This window comes from Poeciliopsis prolifica, unplaced genomic scaffold (assembly GCF_027474105.1).
Source record: "Poeciliopsis prolifica strain line A6 unplaced genomic scaffold, Auburn_PproV2 SCAFFOLD002, whole genome shotgun sequence".
NCBI classification, from domain to species: domain Eukaryota; kingdom Metazoa; phylum Chordata; class Actinopteri; order Cyprinodontiformes; family Poeciliidae; genus Poeciliopsis; species Poeciliopsis prolifica.
Genome location: NW_026562377.1, coordinates 13,419,698 through 13,438,788, shown reverse-complemented (window position 1 = coordinate 13,438,788; position 19,091 = coordinate 13,419,698). Strand labels below are relative to the sequence as shown.

General features: G+C 38.1%; 2 protein-coding genes across 6 annotated transcripts; one reads left to right on the top strand and one right to left on the bottom strand.

Moving 5' to 3' along the window:
• Positions 1-660: 660 nt before the first annotated feature.
• On the bottom strand, positions 661-12,349 carry mfn1b (mitofusin 1b). Of its 2 annotated transcripts, none has more exons than XM_055046092.1 (18): positions 12,297-12,349; positions 11,627-11,784; positions 11,412-11,547; positions 10,080-10,242; positions 9,328-9,452; positions 9,091-9,199; positions 8,197-8,304; positions 7,695-7,848; positions 7,355-7,422; positions 5,252-5,373; positions 4,845-4,971; positions 4,640-4,744; positions 3,933-4,035; positions 3,440-3,666; positions 3,180-3,353; positions 2,515-2,711; positions 2,203-2,337; positions 661-1,567 (listed from the first exon to the last, which is right to left on the bottom strand). In XM_055046092.1, the coding sequence occupies exons 2-18, from the start codon at positions 11,772-11,774 to the stop codon at positions 1,498-1,500; spliced, it is 2,271 nt and encodes a 756-aa protein (XP_054902067.1). In that variant the 5' UTR covers positions 11,775-11,784; positions 12,297-12,349; the 3' UTR covers positions 661-1,497. The 2 variants fall into 2 exon arrangements, with proteins under 2 accessions (XP_054902067.1, XP_054902058.1); XM_055046083.1 differs by having other exon boundaries at positions 12,181-12,336.
• On the top strand, positions 11,254-18,547 carry plaat1 (phospholipase A and acyltransferase 1). Of its 4 annotated transcripts, none has more exons than XM_055046122.1 (6): positions 11,254-11,391; positions 14,677-14,739; positions 15,438-15,487; positions 16,262-16,400; positions 17,136-17,404; positions 18,386-18,547. In XM_055046122.1, exons 3-6 carry the CDS (start codon positions 15,461-15,463, stop codon positions 18,485-18,487), a joined length of 537 nt encoding a protein of 178 aa, XP_054902097.1. In that variant the 5' UTR covers positions 11,254-11,391; positions 14,677-14,739; positions 15,438-15,460; the 3' UTR covers positions 18,488-18,547. The 4 variants fall into 4 exon arrangements, with proteins under 4 accessions (XP_054902097.1, XP_054902087.1, XP_054902106.1 ...); XM_055046112.1 differs by having other exon boundaries at positions 14,507-14,739; XM_055046131.1 differs by lacking the exons at positions 11,254-11,391; positions 14,677-14,739 and adding exons at positions 11,715-11,799; positions 14,507-14,616.
• The last annotated feature ends 544 nt before the right edge of the window (positions 18,548-19,091 follow it).

The following is a 19,091-nucleotide window of genomic DNA, read 5'->3' as shown; positions in this document are numbered from 1 at the left end:
GTCATTCAATTAAATAGACATGAGCTGATCTTTGGTAAGCAGTAAACAAAAAATACATTTGCTAAAACTGTCCATGTCGACAGGAGAGTCTCGACGCACTCGGCTGCAAATGGACCCAAGGTCAAGCAAATACTCAAAACCAGCTGTTAGGAGGACTGCAGCTGTCATCAAAAAAAATCACACAAATGTTGTCATTCATTCTAAAGCAAATAATATCCAGCAAAACAGTACGCTGGGGTTATCAAACATTAAAGTAAAATGCATTAGATAACATAAAAATGGATCAAATAAAATAACAAGGCAAAGGCGTCATCCTAACAGCAGTTCTGCTTGTCAACTTGAAAACAGCATGTGGTGGTTCTGCTTTTGATACCAGAATGGATCCTGGACGTAGAGAAGCGACGTCCCAGTGGACACTTTGGCTTGTCAAGGTCATGACGTCTGCCAGGGCCACGTCAGAAATGACTGCACAAGTCAGTAAAAATGATGTCCCAATAAAAACGTTAAACGTTTCAATCTCCACCCATTGCGCACGTTGTGGTTTTGAAAAGGTATCAGTTTTAATTCTGGTTGGGAGTCATACGAATTAAGTCACCATTCGGACTTTTGACAACCCCAACTTAAATGCGCGTAGAAAAGGTGCCGTATTGTCAAAATATAAAAACAAACAGTCAAGTTTTAGATCATTTCCGGTTTAATGCAATCTAGCAAATTTTGATACACATTTTTTGAGGAAACAAAAGTTTACAAAATGCAGTGATGTGTAACTGCAAGCCCATTGAACTATGTATAAATAAAATATAATATAAAATATCTGATGATAAAGTCTTTGAACTATACAGTTTGAATTGTTAGAAAATAGAAATAAAACTACAGTACATGCTTTCCTTCCAACTCACGATTACAGTGCATATAATTACTATTTTCTTACACTTTTGATATAACTTTTTTTCCTCCCCACTTACAACTAATTCCGTTTTGAACAAACGTCTGCACAAGTCTTTATTTTCTCCATCAACAGAATAATAAAAAAAAGGCATCTTTACAATTAAAGTCACAAAAGGTTAGTGTCAAAACTGAATCCAACACGCGGCAACCTAACCAATGCAGGCCGCCACCTGGTGGAGAGAAATTTCACAACCACAGTTCATTGAGGCAGATTTTTCCTTTTTAATTCAAATCCTTTTCTTGTGAGCACCTGATGTTTCTGGCTGGATTAAGAACCGGGAAAATACTTCATCTTTCCAGTGAAACCTACAAAATTAGCAAAGGGTTTTTCTGAGCAACAAAAAAAAAAAAAAGAATCTTTCACAACCCAAAATAAGTCTTCATATCTGAAAAACATTGTAGGTTCGTTTGTTCAGAGGAACATCAGCTTTGCCTCCGGTGGCGTGCGGAAAGAGCTCCATGTTTTGGTTGACTCAGTTTCCGGCATCGCCGTGGTGGGCGGGACGACTCCATAAGAGCCAGACTGCGGTGAAATGAAGACGGGCGGCTTCAGTCTTCAGGCTGCAGGTACTGCTTGGTAAAATCCTCCAGCTGTTTCTCCAGCTCTGTTGCTTTGTGCCTGCACAGAAAACAGAAAATGTTTAAAACATGAACCAAATTTACCAAAGAAGTTTCTCGTCTACTGTTTGGCAACAACTAAATGTTTTGTCGGTGTCTGAAAATCGAGCAGTTTCAAAAAGTCTCAATCAGCGAGTGCTGCCCTGTTGCCAAGCAACCCCAGCTCCAGTATGTTTGGTCAGCTGGTTTTTGAAGCATTTTGTGCAAAAACAAAATGTGAGAAACACGAACCTGCCCCAACTTGTTCAAGAAAGCAAAATATGTCCCCTTTTAGTTAGCAGATTCTAATTTAGCTAAATTTAAGCTGCTTTGCAAAAAGGAAAACAAAAGGACATCAGTTTTATCTGGAGATGTACAAAGATGGAGTCTGCAGCTGTACCTGGAGAAAAAGTGAGTTCGACAACGTTTCTGTAAAAGCAAGGCCCATTTCAAATGTTTTACATTTTTTGAAAATCATTTTTCACAAAGATGGAAACATTTTCTGCTGGTATATTTCAGAAAATCCATTAAAGTCTGCAAAATAGTTTAAGGAGTATTAATAGTTTTGCTAGACAAGGGAAAACTTGCTGAATTACCTGAAAAGCTACAAACTATTCCCCTTGTTGTTATACTCATGAGAAAGTGTTCAGGACTCACCGCAGAGTCTTTGAGCAGTTCTGGACCGTCTCCAGCTCGTCTATGTTTGTGGTCAGCTGACGGATGTTTGCTTCCAGTTCTCTCTCCGTCTGATCCACCTGCTGACAGAGCCGAGCGAACGTCGTGGCCATTTCCCTGCAAACAGAGGAGGAGGAAGTCACGATGAGGGGAAAATATATTTCAACAGGGTTTTTCACAATACTGCACATCAATATTATGAATATAGCTCTTGAATTTATTCCAACACGAAACAAAATGATCTTTCAGTCACCAGGTTATTGGACAGGCAGCTTCTGTGATGTCAGGACTTACTGTTGGACCTGGTGGCTGCAGTTTGCACTTGTGAAACTGACGATGAGCTGCAGTTTCTCAGAGGCGAACTCCACAAACTGCCGCTTCAGAGTTCGCTCTTTCGCTTTTGTGGTCCAGGTGAGTCTCTCGTACAAGTACACCAGGCCGTAGAGGGAAGCCGACAGGGCAATAACCCTCCAGCCCACCGTTTTCCACACCTTGAGAGCAAAAAAAAAAAACAGTCAGAGGCTTTAAGACAAACTGTTAAATGGCAAGTTTAAATCTAAGACCTTTTTAATGGCACCTTGAAGGACATTTAAAATCATAAACAGGATGGTTGTGGGAACTTGCTGCTTTACAGACAAGTATAGAAAAAAACTGAAATTGGCTTTGTGGTCATGATGAAGGCAAAAACAATAAATAAATAAACTAGCTAGCAAGGGTATGTTGGCAACAACATGTAGCCTCAACCGCCTCATGTCAAAGAATGAAATGAAGTCATTTGTGTGTGATTCAAACTTCAGCCTGACAAGAAAATAAAAATCTTCTTTAATTAGTCCTGCAATGACAACATTTAAGACCTGTGGCCTGAACTTAAGTGTTTTAAATTCATTAAAGACATTTTAAAGTCTTAATTTTTTCCAGATTCTTTAAGGATGCATTTAGACCATAATTAAAGGACATACCACTCCTCCAACAACAACAATGCCCATCGAGGTGCGGGAAGTGATGGATGCCAAGTTGGTTGCCATGGCAATCATCAGGTCTTCCTGGGTCATCAGAGCCTTCTCGTTGTTGGGCGGCGCTGCGAAGGATGGCGGCTCAGACGAAGGCGTTACAGGAACTACAGCTCTAGAGTTCTACAGAATGACACAACTTCAACTTCAGGCTGGTTTACCCCCAAATACTCAACATGACGTTTCATCATGTTCACCTCAGAAAGTACCTGGAAGTTTGGATCTACCAGTTTGAGAGCTCTCTGTGCATTGACAGAACCCAGGTAGCGGTGCACCAAAGCTTTCAAGCCCAACGAGAATTGGAACTCGATGTTTTCCTGGAAGTCGCTGCAAATGGCAGCACAGTTCAGGTCATAGCTCAGGTCGAACGTCTTTTTGGGAACCAGCATGTGGACTTGGCTCTGAGCCGTCGAGGGAAGCAGAGGCACCATGCTCTCTGAAATGTTACACACACGAAAAACATTCGCATTTATATTTTATCAACGACCGCATTATCAGTTTACCTGCATCAGTGTCACAGAGGGCAGCCTGCATGCAGGTCTGAAACCGTGATGCATTTGTCGCATAATGAGGCATGCAGTGATGCATTCAGCAAGGATAAATACAGCACAGTCAGGTGATCAAATGCTTCTGATTAGGTTTAGTCAAAATGAGCCAGTAAAATGTGTTTTCTATAAATCTGTTGGGATTTTAGTCGGTTACCCATCATGTATTGCTGAGAAGACTGGACAGAGGCGTTGATGGCATTGGAGCAGCGGAACGCCAGGTTCTTTCCCATTCCCTGTTCCACATGAGCCAGCAGCTCCTGCCAGCGACAAAGAAAGAAGTTCAGGTCAACAAGAGAAGAAACACTTTTCTAAACCGATCTGTTGTAAAAACAAGTTTGAAAAAGGTGCATAAATTAGACGGACTGCAAACCCTCTCCCCATTTTATTACTCTCCTCAATGGTATTTAATTTAATATTGCAAGATTAACACTCAATGCAAATATAAAATCAGGAGAAAGATATTCTATTGGTGAGCACCAACATGCGTTAAAGACCTGTTTCTGTTGTTGTATCAACCCTCCAGACCTCTCTGGTTCTGGCTCATAGCAGACCAGAACCAGAAGACCCAACACAGAGAAGCAGCATTCAGTTTTCATGCTCCTCCAATCTGGAGCAAACCTTTGGATTAGTGGAAGTTTGCTCAACTGCACAACAGCTGAAACTGTTCCTGTACATCAAAGTTAAAAACCCACAGGTTTAAAGTTGCCTTTGATTAATAATAGCTGGAAATGTTTATTTTATGTTTCATAACGGATGATGTTTCGTGGTGTGAAGCACTTTGAATTGCCTTGTTGCTGAAATACAAATAACCTTCACTGGAGAGATCAGCTTTTATTATTTTTTTTACAGAGTTTTACTTACAGTCTTGTAGATTTTGAGGATTTGATGTGAAGGGTGGAAATCACCGCGGAACTCGCCAACAATCACATGAAGACGGTCGATCTCCTCTCCCATAGCAATGGACACCTGAGTGTAACACAAGTACATAAATCTGACAGCGCATTTGCTGGTGATTTGGTTGCCGTTATCTGCATAGGCAGGGTGAAGTTATCCCACTGCTTGTTACCTTGGACTCCACATCGTCGCTGATGGCTTTGATCTTCTTTTTTATTTCTTCAGTGAGTAAATTGAGTTGATTCTTGACAAACTCCAGCCGGTCTTTCTGATACTCTCTGTCCTCCAGTGCTGCCACTCTGAAAGTCCAAAACAAAAAAAGTCATGGCGGATGCAAGCACCCAAGCAACTGAACGCTGCACTAAATGTGTTTGCTACATTTACATTTCACCCGAAGTTATTTTTAATTGCTTCACCACATTACGCTTAACTTTAACTACGGAGAAGATTTCTATTACCTAGTTTACCTGTTAAAGCCTTGAAGACATTGATGAAAAGACAATTAGTTCATTATGAACTGTAAAATTCTTGATAGCTATAAAAAAGAAAAACAAGAGTGGAAGACAGAGGGATGCTCACCGTTTCTCTGCTGCTTCAATGTTGATGGCATCCATGATGGTCTTGACTTTTTCTATGATCTGCTTGGCCCTGATAGTGTGCTGCTCAAACTTTGTTTTCACTGCTGACTGCGAGATACACTCCTGCGAGGCCACAACACACAAGTTTACTGTGACAAGTGCACTGGGTGCTGCCGGACCGCCTGCATGAGTTAGCATGCGGTGTGGGGACAAACAGGACAAGATAGACACCTGCTGCTTTTAACTAAAGATAAAGGGGAAAAATATGGAGACACAGGTGTGAAAATGACAGCAGCAGAGTGTGTACCTTGTGTCGCACACCCCACATGCAAAAGGGTCGCACTTGTGTGTTGACTTAGCCACAGAAAAGTTTGTAAATAATAGAAACTTATGAAAAACCAGACAAATTGTAGAAGGGGAAAAAAAAAGCTTGTCAAAACAAGAAAACATAGAAATGTTGTGTCCTTTGGTTCTAGAGTGAACATAAATTTATGGACATAAAGATTTATCTTGACATTAAAGCAACAGGAAGAAACTCAGACTAACTTCAATATTAATAAATTTAAGCATGACTTCTGTTATGAATAAATACAATCTGGAAGTAAGCCCAATTTTCTTGATGTGATGCACTTACACGTTAAAGGTTATGCTAAAATCTGGTTACTGGATGGCAAAGGGACGCTGACTTCCTTAATTTAGGTATGTTTTAGCTAAAGAGAAAAGCTCTAGCTCAGGTTAGTTCATAACACAGCTTCAGTCAGTAATTACTAATGTTTCAAGGTTCAAACTTCTGAGTAGTTTTCCTGATTTTCTCAAAGATACAACAACTACATGTTTTGCTAAAATGGTATGTGTTAAGGTGAAATAAAAATAAAAACTGAAAAATGCAAACAGATGTCAAATGAAACCAAACAACTGTTAACCTCACCTAAGTGAATCTAGACTTCAGCAATGAAGACGCAGGTTGAAGAACAGGCACATATTTAAAGGGCCCTACAGGTGCCTGCTCTGAGTGGGGAAACATGAAAGAACTGACCAGGAGTTTTTTCCATCAGACTAGTCCAATGTTAACTTTGTGCTATTGTTTGCTTAGCACCACTTTTAAGCATTTCCACAACTCTAAGAGCTAAGTTTAGCACAGATAAATGAAGCTGGAGGTGGGTTGAAAAGGAACAAGGTGCCAATAAAAGCTTTTGGTCAAAGTGCTATGTTTAGAAGTTCAGTCAATTATGTATATTTTTATACACATAAAGAGAAAAACTACAACAAAAAGCACAACAAGCTGCTGGATGAATGACTGGCCTGGAGTCCAGTCTCTAGCCTTAGCAAGTTTTCTGGGGGAAAACTTGTTTCTGTTTCTCTGCACTGCAAACCTCCAAAAACTTCTGAATGAAACAAAATCAGCTCAAACATTCACTGGAAGTCTAAGTTTCCAGCAACACAATGATGTGGCTCTGAGCAGGCTCTCTGGTAACTGAAAACCACCATCACACTACATGATGAAAACTCTAAGTTGGATATTATTTTTTGCACCAGAGATTTGATGCGACTATTAGTCTATTAAAGGAAGGAAAGCCAGTTGCGGGTTTTATTCTGCTCTTATGTGGTTCTCATCTTGATAGGAGGGAAAGGTTGGTGAGGAAAAGGTGACAGGTGAAGACACTCATGACTGGAGGGAAAAAACAATAAAAAGACATTTATTACAGCAGCAGAACTACTGCATTTTGTTTCCTGAAAACATCACTGCCTAATATTTGTATCATGACTTTGGTCATTTACTTACATCATTATGCTGACGAGTCTCTCACACTGACTCACCAGTGATTTAAGATAAAAACAGATTCTATGATAAATGTTTTTAGGCAGTTGACAATTGAACTGTGTAAACTAACCATTCTAGCTGCATTAAAAAAAACTCCAAGTCATTATCTATTAATCAACTTGTGTCCCTTTTCTGCTTTGCTACAGAAAGGAGATTCAATGAAGAGACAGGAAACTGTAATGACTGTTATTAAAATAGAAGTTTGTAAAAGATCATCATGCTTTACTGGTAATTATATTACCAGATATTAAGCCACATCCTCAATATAACTAGTCTGTGTACCTCAAACCGCCTCTCAAAACTCTGAAACTCCTTTAGTCTCTCCTTAAAGCCCTCAGCCAGAGCGCCACCTGTGGGATAAAAGTATAACATAATGTTACCTAAACTCTAGTTAGAGACTTCACCTAAAATAGAAATGATTTAAATCTTAAAATTTTTGTTTGCTCTCTAAATGTTTTCATTAAGTAAAGATAGAATAATTAAACAACAAATAAGAATAGACACAAAAATGCAAAATAAAATAAACAGAAGCCATCTATGAAACTCCTACACAATCTTTCTCTACCCTGGTTGAGCAGAGTAAAGAATAAACTATAAAAAAAATAAACTATTTCACACTCACCTGTTTCCGGCATGCCCTGCGCTCGCTGCATTCGGGAGTTGAGCACCTCTTTTGCAGAGACAAAGAAAATACGGTTGGGTGCCTGATCACGGTCAACAACTTTTAGTTCCTCCACAAGAAAGTTCACACAGCGATCTGTGTGCTGCTTCCTCACCTGCAAAAATAAACACTTGTATCAATATTAACAGGTTCGTTTTCAATGAGATTTCATGATCGAGTCGTAAAAACACACAAATATTTCATAAATAAGGAAGATCATCATACAAAAGCAGTTCCCACGAATGGATTAGAGGGGCAGAAAATCAGAAGATCTTTTAATCAATTGACATGACAGTCTCATCTTTCTTTCCATTCTTTTCCATTTCTACTTTTTATTGTCTGTTTGAAATAAATAAATACAAATAAATTTCTACGGTTTATTTTACTATCAATAATAATTTGCCTAATGTGTTGAAATGTATTTGTTTGTGGCATGAAAGCTACAACAAGAGTTTTAACTCACATCCTCCATGTATTCTGGTTCATTTGCCGAGGCATCCCAGCGATTGTTAAGGATGAAGATGTTTGGCTTTGAGAGACGCTCGTTCACTTTGTGGAAAAAATGTTTTTCCTAAAAGGAATAAAGACACAAGGTCAATAATATGCTTCAGAAAACAAACTCAGACAAGTCCGTAGCAGCGAAAAATGCCAGGGCGTATTCAGTGCATCGTTTTCAGCTAACAGAAAAGTTCCAAATGATATACAACAACAAAATATATTTATTAATCTTCTGTCATGTCAGAATTTGGTTCAGGTCCAGAGGACAGCCAGGATAGGAATGCGAGTCTGCTTTCTCATTAAGAGCAGCAGTGACTGTGTTTAGCTTGACATTGCATGAATGCCTGAGCGGACAGAGACAAGTGGAGCCTTTCTGAGGCTGCGTACACACAGCTGATAACAATCTAACCAACTCATGGTGGAAAGTATGTACAAAGGCCTCTTGAGTAAACTTAAGTGACTGAGAAAATCAGACACAATTTGCTTGGAAATTAAATAGTTGCTGCTCAAGTGATTACTAAAAGCATTTCAAATACTTAGAAAAACAAGCTTTTAATGCTAATGTTTCCTAACTATATGGAATTTTTAAAATAAAAAAAACATACCAGAGATAAATCTGTATTTTAATTATGTACTTGAACATAGAACAGCTCCAGTTCTATGATATGTTCCATATCATAGAACATATCTTCGACAAAACATTATAAACTAGAGCTAAAAAGAAAATTTAATTCTGCTGCCATCAACAACACATAAAGCAGTTACACCATTAGCGCAACCTTCTTTAAAACTTATCTAACCTGCTTAACCCCAAATGTAAAATAAATAAATCCTACAGGATGCTGGTGTGAAATAATACCGTGTTCATAAGCGTTGATTCAGAGTTTGCCACAAGCACAAAGACATCAGCGTCCAGGCAAAACTTGTCAATCCAGCTGTCCAGCTGCGTTGTGACATCTGTCCCTGGACTAGAGGGAGAAAAATGTCAAAATAAAGGTTAAAATGGGGCAAAACTATGCATTTTTACATTAAAATGAGCTATATAAACTACTATGCAACAGTCGTGCCAGTTTTCCAGATGTGATTTTATGTCTACCTGTCCACAAGGACCAGGTCGTCTCGAAGCAGAGCACATTTGGTTTTTGGCCAGAAGACCCGGACCAGACAGCCGGCGTCTAGGCTTTCATCCATGTGCAGAGCGTGAGCCAGCTGGTTTACAGTCTGTAGACGGGTCAGAAAAGATGGGATGAATGTTGAAGGAATAAACACATATAGACATATAGGCATATAGGCATTTCATTAATGTGGAAGGAAGCAATCTCTGATAATATGTTAACTCCTAAACAGAAATACGCAACAGCAAGTAATCAAAATCATTCCTGAAATACCTGCGACCACCAGTGCATCAAACTATGACGAGGAGAAATATTTTCTTTTTCGATTAACAAATTAAATTCCAAGCCTGTCTTTAGGAGTCAGTACGACAGTCTCAACTCTCAAATTCAACCAAACTGCTTTCTTGGCAGTCTGACCTACTTTACTAAGTCTTTCACAACAGCAAGAACATTTCAGTTTCATTTTATTCAACTAGCTACTGAGAAGTGACATGAACACAATAAAATGTCAATATTTCCCCTTATATTTCCAAATATACACTAGTTTTGTTCCAGTCTGAAAACCAGATAAAGGCAGCAGACTTAGTCTAGTTAGAAGGAAATGATCATGTTGTGGATTTGTGTTAAACCTTTACTTTATATATTATATTGTGACGTAAAATGTGACAAGAATTAGACATATTTGCAATAACAAAAAACTGATAAAAAATAAAACAAAAGCTCATATGTTTACTTTAATGCTCTTCTCCTCTTCTGAACCCTCAGTTTTAAGGTAGGCCTTCTCTTCATCAGTGCCTTCAACGCTCAGGAAGCAGTTAGTGGTGTGACCAATCCCGCTGGGCAGGACGCGGTCCCTCAGCATGGCATTAATCACCGTGCTTTTACCATTACTGGTCCTGAAGGAAAACATCAGAGGTCAAACAGACCGCTTCCTGTTACTCAAATCAAACCAAGATGTTATCGGTGATTATAGTTCAAAACCAGGTTCCTACCACCTTAATTTAGAATAAAAAAAACAAAACAAAACAAAAAAAACATAGGTGTGCATATCTTATGTTTGTGACCTTTGGAGTTCATTATCTTGAAAATTATAATGGTGGCACAAATACATTTACTTCAAATATCTTTAAAATGACAGTCAAACATCGTTTCAAGGTCATTTCACAAAGTTGAACACAAAAGGATGAGTCTTTGGCTCATCGTTCTCCTCCACCCAGAGTCCCTTCCTCAACAATCTTTTTTAACAAAACCAGCATATTTTCTATGGGATTCACGTCTGTCACTGAGACAACCCAAACAATTGTGACACATAACTCTAGTGCTGAGGCTACCAGATTTATATTTACCATGTCCTCATATAATAACTCAAACTCATTCTAACAACATTTATAGTAGCTTTGTAGGAAAAATAGGGCCACAAGATCACAGATCTTACACCATACTCAACAGTGTAAATGAGGTATTTCCACATATTTTTGTTGATAAAACATTCAGTCCTATGCCTACTAAGGCGCCCAGCTGCAGCTGATTTCTCAGAAGAGTTCAACTAATAACGCATATTTATTTGTAGTGGTAGGACAGGAAATGCTTATATCAGGCATGTCACCAAAACAACTAGTTGGCAAGTAAACATTACAGAGTGTATAACATAGGTCACTCTCAGCAGTTCTCCCTCAGTGAGCTTTGGAGGGTTTCCCCCACTTAGATGGAAGCAAGCTAATAATTGTGGTTGCTATGTTTTATTTACTAAAACATAAAGTTAAAAAATGATAGCAGAAATAGAGCATATAAGCCATATATCACAGCCAAAGTACCTTCAGGTCTTCAGGTGTTTTTGTTTGATTTTTTTGTTGACTTTTAATTCTGTTGTTTAAAAAAAAAATCTGTCATATACCTATAAACAATAATTAAACTTACTACACTCCTACATAGTGTTGCAGGACACTGCAAAGTGAAAGTGAAACACAACTACCCAGGCTATTGTGTTTTACATCCCAATTTAGAACAACAGGAAGGAAAAAAAATCTCTACAACAGGATATTAAGGTGAGGAGTGATGCATTTACCTGCCAAAAAACGCCACCTTCATGTGCCTGCGAGCCAGGACCTCCTTAATGACCGCGAGCTTGTCGGCATAGGTTTGAATCTCCACCTTCTGATCTTTAGTCGCGATTGTCCCCAGAGCCTCATTCCCACTGATGCCTGTCAACACACACCAGTGTGAAAAGTTAAAGACAGATGGCAGCTCTTCAACGTTTCGTCACAAGTTGACAAAACTCACCTTCGATGAACTCTGATGTCTCTTTCACGTAGCTGAGAAGCTGTTCAAACACATCGCTGATCTTCTTCTTGGCTACAACAAAGTGCTTGAGAGGAGAAAAGTCCCCCCGAGCTGAATCTGTCCGCATGAGTGTTGGAGTAGCAGCCATGGTGCTCAATCTACAGACACGGGAGGTGGTGCACAAACTACATTTAATTTATTTACACTAAATGGACAGCGCGCATAAAACTCACCATCGTACTGTTTCGATTAAAGCCTAACAGGGCTAAAGTAGCTCCACAATATTGTGGCTACTCTGAAGAAAAGCTATCTTTAACCCAATTTAATTCTCATTAAATCCTTAAATTGCTGATAATATAAAAATATTAAATAATTAATAACTGACAGAGATGTTCCTGTTTTCTAGGCTGCCAGCAGGCAAGCTACAAAACTCGAAGTGTAATATTTAACGAGCCGCTATGAAGCTAGCACGAGTTAAGCTAGGCTAGTGAAAGTAGCGGCAGGGGCAATGTGGTCGGTGCTAACATTAGTCAGAAGTGTAAATATATCCTCACCACAGTCCTAATAAATCGACGTCCACTTCACATAATATAAACACAGATGTTCTACCCTGACTACACCAAATATACTCGCACTTCGCACAAGATTCGTCGCTGTCAACCTGCCTAACCTTCTGTTTGTATCCAGCACCGCTGCAAATGCAAGCTAACCACCGGAAATGCAACTTTGTCACACGTTTTAAAAAATAAAAGTCGTCACATTGCGTAAAAATTAAAGTTAAACGTGAAATGTGTTTTAGGTCTAGTTTTATTCTAAAACGATGCTTCTTGACAACAAATTATATACTGCAGAGAAAAATGTTTATTTATCCTATAATAGTGCTGTATTTGAAAGAGTATCTATCTATACTAGATATTATATCTATCAAGTCATATAAGGATAGATATAAAAAGGAACTCTATATTTATAACTTTTACATTTCATCTTCTTTTTGACTCTCAGAAGAATCTGACATGTTTTAAATTAACTTCAATACATTTTCCTGATTGTAAATATTTCCGGTTAGTTGTGAAATAATTTTTTAAAGATTTTTTTTTTACTCTTTTAAGTTTGACTTTACATATTTTCAATACAAGTTAATGTGAGTATTTACCACGCTATATATATATATAAAAAAAATTCCCTTCTCACCCACCGCGGGTGGTTCTTATCCTCTGAGCTCGGGTCCTCTACCAGAGGCCTGGGAGCTTGAGGGTTCTGCGCAGTATCTTGGCTGTGCCAAGGACTGCACATTTCTGGACTGAGATGTCTGATGTTGTTCCTGGGATCTGTTGTAGCCACTGCTCCAGTTTGGGGGTTACTGCCCCGAGGGCCCCGATGACCACAGGCACCACTGTGGTCTTCACCTTCCAGGCCCTCTCCAGTTCCTCCCTGAGGCCCTGGTATTTTTTTTTTTGAGCCCAACTTGTTTTATTTTGGAATTTTCTTTTTCTCATCAAGCTGGCGCAGCTTGATGACCCAAGCCCAATCAAAAAGGGGCGGGGACTTTAGGTGACGCGATACCTGCAGCGGCCAATCAGCGAGCTGAATTTACAACCTTCAGCGCCGGTTTACTGTAATCAAAAGTTTACAGAGGTCACAGCTGCAGAAAAGCACTAGCTGAAATATATATATATATAAAAATAGGAAGTTACGAATTTTCTAATCTTTTCCTTTTTTTAAGAAAACAAACATTGTTTTTATTTGAATTTGTATAGGAACTAATCATTCATACATTTGTTATATTCTGAATAACTAGAGATATAATTCACACATATATTGTCCAAGTTTCCAATAACACATGTGTAGCATATTTGTATTTGATTAAACATCTGATTTAGATATTTAGGTAAGGAACAAACAAATGACCAAACAGATAAACAAATTAACACTAAGAAGACAGACAAAAGGAAGAAGGAAAAACACACACACACACACACACACACATAAAAGCTGTCAGACAGGTACAACAGAAACCAATTACATTTCCCCATACCAACTATTTTCTTTAATATTATTTAACAGGGTCATACACATCTAATTTTCTTCATTTATGAGTTTTGCATCTTTAACAAATAAATAAAATGAAGACCAAACCTCCTCAATTTTTTTCTTTCTGCTCTTTTTTATGTATGTATGTTTCAGTTATTTTCCAAAAGAGACCAATAGATTTTTTTTTTGTTTTGCATAAAAGAGACACATATCTATCTAAATATGCTTGTACTGGCTATACCTATGACCACTGGTATATAGTCCCAAGATAAATAGAGCAGGGTCCATTAAAAAATCTTTTGAAATAATTCTTGCTGTTATTTTCCTAGCCTCCTCTCAAAAAGCTGGTTTTGTTACATTGCCATAACCAACGTAATATTGTCCCTTTCTCCACCATGCATTTTGTAAACAAATCTAAAGTATTAGAGTTAAATTCATTCAGTTGTACAGCTGTGATGTATTTTCTCATAGTCCAGTAGTACTGTCGTTGTCTAAATTTTGTACTAATGGATTGAATGTGAGCTTTGGTGCAAGTTCCACTTCTCAGTGGTAATTTCAACTCCCAATTCTTTACCTGGAGTTTTTGTCTGAATTAAATCACATTTTTTTAATTGTTAATTGTGAAGTTCTGGCAAAACTTATAAAAATTGTGGTTTTAAAAAAAATAAAAACACATTTTATTTGGTTAAAATGTGCTTTCATTTCTTCTTTTATTTTCAGCTTAACATGGTCTTTATCCATTTAGACTAAAATAGCAGTGCATTCAGCACCTCGCATGCTTGTGTCTGCCTTTTTGTGTTGCGACTGTCAATGAATCCATGTGTGTGTTTGTGTGTGTGCTTGTGTCAGAGAGACAGAACTTAGCAACAGTGGCAGAAACTACAATCAGTCAGAACCGTGAACACTGAACAAGCTCCAGGAGAAACCTCCAACATCTAGTTTGGGATTCAAACAACTCAGTGAGCGCTTTTCATCCTAAAAACTTTGGATTATTCTTTTTTTGCTGTATTTTTCTGTAGTTTTTGCGTGGATTTAAGATGGAGAAGTAAAATGGTGAGGAAGAAAAAACTACTGGTGTTTGAGTAAGTATGACATTTCTAAGCCTTTACAATACACTGCTAACACAGAAATCGGCTTATTATCATGTAAGTACATGTAGTTTATATGTTTCTCTTTTTTTACATCAGTAGATTACTTTCTGAAGCTGATAGAGTTATGCTTTGATAATTAATTCAAGACCTTTTTGCAGCTTCACCATCATAAATAAATCATGTGATGGACATACTCTCTGCTCTCCCAGAGAGATATACAATTCCCCTCATTCACTGGCAACTTCAATCCTATTTAAAATTTTTGATCACCAAAACATTTTCTCACACTTTAACCTGTTAAAACTGAAAAAAGATACACAACTGAAAACAATTTAACTTCACGAGGCACTTGTTCCTTCAGTGAAAAACAACCTGAATTCAATCATTTTTCCCTCAGCTTCCCCATTGTGTTGGTGCTATTGTAGCAGAACAGGCGACACGGGAGCTCACATGTGTATTGTGTGTGTTTGTGTGTGAGTGACTGAGCTGCTGTGTTCTCTATGTGACCTCTGTGGTGTACCTTTTATGTAGCATTCTCTTTCACAACAAAATTTTTGTCATTTCCTCATTCGTGTCAGATTTAGCCCAAACCGAAATTGAAATGTAAGAACTTTTTAAAATTTAGAAATTAATTTTATAGCTTTCCAACCATTTAATTGGTTGGAAATCTCGTCTTCTTTTGTCTGCAGAATTTGTGGAAGCATGATGTGGGATGGATAAACAACGACCAAACTCTGCTGTAAGTACACTGAATGAACGTCTATAGGCTTTTTTTCCCCCCAGCAGTGTATGGTAAAAGAGAACTGGTCCTCGATTCTCTTCGATTCTTTTGAATCGTAATTGGTTTCAATAATGTATTTGCGTGGTGACGTATTATACAGGCTTTGTATTTTGATTCAGAAAATAACCAACATGGCATGACAAAAAAAAAAGACTTTTTTTTGTGTGTCTACTTAATACTCTGCATTAAGTAGACACAACAGATTAAAACATGAAAAAGTATGTGTTTGGAGTCCTGTCCATATTTGAGTCAACATACTTATGCAAGCAAGTTTTCTCAAATATGAACATTAATAAATCCAAATATCGCTCCCGCCTCACAAATGAGAGCATACAGTCCTGCTTGAAGTCACATCTTACAGACACAACACATAGGGAAGATCTGAGGTGAATTTCAAGAACAGAAATTGTATTAAACAGGTCAGAACACTAGCATTATTTTTCAGAAAAAAACATTTGAAATCATGAGAAGCCAGGCCTACTCATGTATGGTGCACTTTTGTTATAACATTGTTATAGCGGGTAAAAAATAAAACATAATAAAAAAATTTTAACTTTTATAAGCTGCGCTCCGTTTTGCAGCTCTACACTATTTTTCTTTTGTGAAAGTGGCTCTTTTGATAGTAAAGGTTGCCGAGCCCTGTTCTAGTTTTTTTTAGTTACCATAATAGTCTTTTTGTGACACAAAAAGGTAATTTGTGAAAATAATTGTCTTTTCCGCTCTGTGTATTAGATGGCCTCTAATGACCCTGAGCTTTCTGAGCCCTCTGCTGACCCTCAACCTGGTGACCTCATTGAGATATTCAGACCAGCATACCAGCACTGGGCTCTCTACCTGGGAGATGGTTACATCATCAACTTAACTCCTATTGGTCAGTAGCCCATGACAAATCCCTTGACCAATAGCTTAACTTGAGTAAAACTTTACCCTTCGTCCCTCAAATATGAAACACCTGCTTTTAACAATAGAGATCCTCTGCATTGCATACACTCAACAGATGTAAAGCAAGGTCTGTCATGGCTTAGCTAAAAGTTGATTTTCTGCCTGGGTGCAGCGCTGTGAAAAAGAATAGAGACCCAGGGTATAGATACAGCTTCCTGCAGGAATGCAAACACACAGTCAGAGCTACAATGCAGTAATTTACAAAAAGAAATATTCTGCAGGATGTGAATATTTATGTTCACTCCAGCTGATAGAGTTTGAGCTATCTTAAAAATAAGAAATTCAGAAATGGAGAGAAGGTAGCAAACCAAAAATCACATTATAGTGAAAGTTTCTACTATAAATAACAGATCCAGGAGAATGTATTTAAATCCACTTTACACTTTTGAAGAAAAAAAATAAAGTTTCTGCTCATTGTGGATACTTTTTAAATATTATCCCATAGCAATATCAAATCTTTTTGTCTCCATTGTTAGTATAGTAATGGAAAGCAACCGTTGTGATCCTATTTTTTTCTTTTTTGTTGCTTTAACAAGCTACAAGAACTGCTTTTTTTATATTTTGACATATGAGGTTCAAAACTCACTGACGTTTTGTTAACTGTAACAAACATTTCTCCATTTTTAATGGTTCTTTCAATGATAAAAAACGGTGTCTCACACAGACGAGAGCCAGGCAGCCGCTATGTCCAGCGTCAAGTCTGTGTTCAGCAGGAAGGCTGTGGTGCGCATGCAGCTGCTGAAAGAGGTGGTGGGAAACGATTCGTACCGCATCAACAACAAGTATGATGACAACCACACGCCTCTGCCTGTCCGTGAGATCATCCAGCAAGCTGAAGTCCTCATCGACCAGGAGGTGTCCTATGACCTGCTGGGGAGCAACTGCGAGCACTTTGTGACCCTTCTGCGCTACGGAGAAGGGGTTTCTGAGCAGGTCCATGACTGTTTGCTTTGCTTTTTTCTAATGTGCCATCAGAGCATCATTGACACATTTGACTCCTGAGACAATGCCTGATGAATAGTTTCTTCTTGCGGCCATTCTTCGTTTCTATTCTTCTTTTTTTTCTTTTTTTCTTTTTGTTTAGGAAAAAATAAGTTCATGCCTTTTGAAACATGGACAATGGTTGTATTTCCTCTAATTGAAATACTGTGAAAAAAGTTCCCAAGAAACTTTCTAAAATGATGAAATATTCAGGGGATCTGAGGGTCTTTTAGATTTCTCTTCTGAACTTCGCACTCATTTTCATTACAGTGAATGATATGACACTCTATTGTGCAGCATGGGTTTAAAAAACTGAAGGAGATAGACAGTAGAGAGGGGGATAAGGAGCTTTTAGGCATCTTCAAAAAATCCAGAAAAAAATGTCTATCAAGGCATTTTTCTTTTGGAAGAAAATAATTGGGCTTTTGCAAAGAAGTGGAGAGATCAGCCATTTTGTTTCTAAGAAGCATGAAGGGAAGAGCTTGATATTATCCATCTGTTTGTAAGTTTACACTTTATATTTATATTAATAGCACAGAACTGATGTACACTGCTTCTCTTAATTTTAGTTAGAGTAACTTTTATAAGCGATTATTTTAGTTTAGCCACCAGTAGTTTAGATAATGATCATGTAAGGCAATTAATTGTATAATATTATAGGTTCATTTTTATGTTTTTATTTATAGTTTTACAAATTTGTCCCAGAAACATTGTTAATGAAGATGAAGACAAACTGACGTCAATTTAACTTTCATGTAAAAAAAAAAAACCTGTTACATTTTTGCAGTGCTCAGGACACTCGTTTAGCTCTCTGTCACTTCACGTAGCTCTATGTGTATGGGGACAAAATATGCTAATTACTGCTAATTAAAAAATAAAGTGTGAGTTTGACCATGCTGAGTCCACGTCCTGTGCTCTTCCTTGTCTCTGCAGGCTTCACGGGCCATGGGGGCCATCAGTCTGGTGACGGCAGCAGCCAGTGCCTTCTCTGTCCTGGGACTGATCAACACGCGGTCCAGAAACAGGCCTTTCTGAACTCTGAGATCTGCACTGCAGGCTGTTGTTCCCCAACGTCCATGCAACTGTAATAAAAGAATGTGAAAACAAAAATGAACTGATGCTCATTTCTACGCAACTCATCTAGGTCTACGTGTATGGGGAAAGAATAGTGAAAAACACAGCATCATGTCAGTCAGAATGGTATGGAGGAGTTTGGAAGAATGTCACTGGACATCTGAGATGATAAAAAAGTCTCTTTTGGACAAGTTAGAGAGATTTACTACTGATGATTAGACAGACTTTTTCCACTCAGAGAAAACCACTGCACATGTGTTAGAGTGCCGCCTGTGAGTGAAAGGGGGAAGAACCGGAATGTAACGTGTAACGCAACGCTTTATAGAAATGTAATGAAATATAAAGTACAGACACTTGCCGTAAAAGTATGATGTAGTTGAGTAAAAGTCAAAAGTATGCATGATTTAATCTACTTCAGTAAAGTACAGATTCATAAAAATGAAGTCTTTCTACTTCGTTTTATCCCACCACTGAATGAAAGTCAACTATTTTGGCATAAGTACAGAAACAGTAACAACAGTTACTCAGAAGCGTTTTTATTATAGACGTTGGGTTGCAATATACA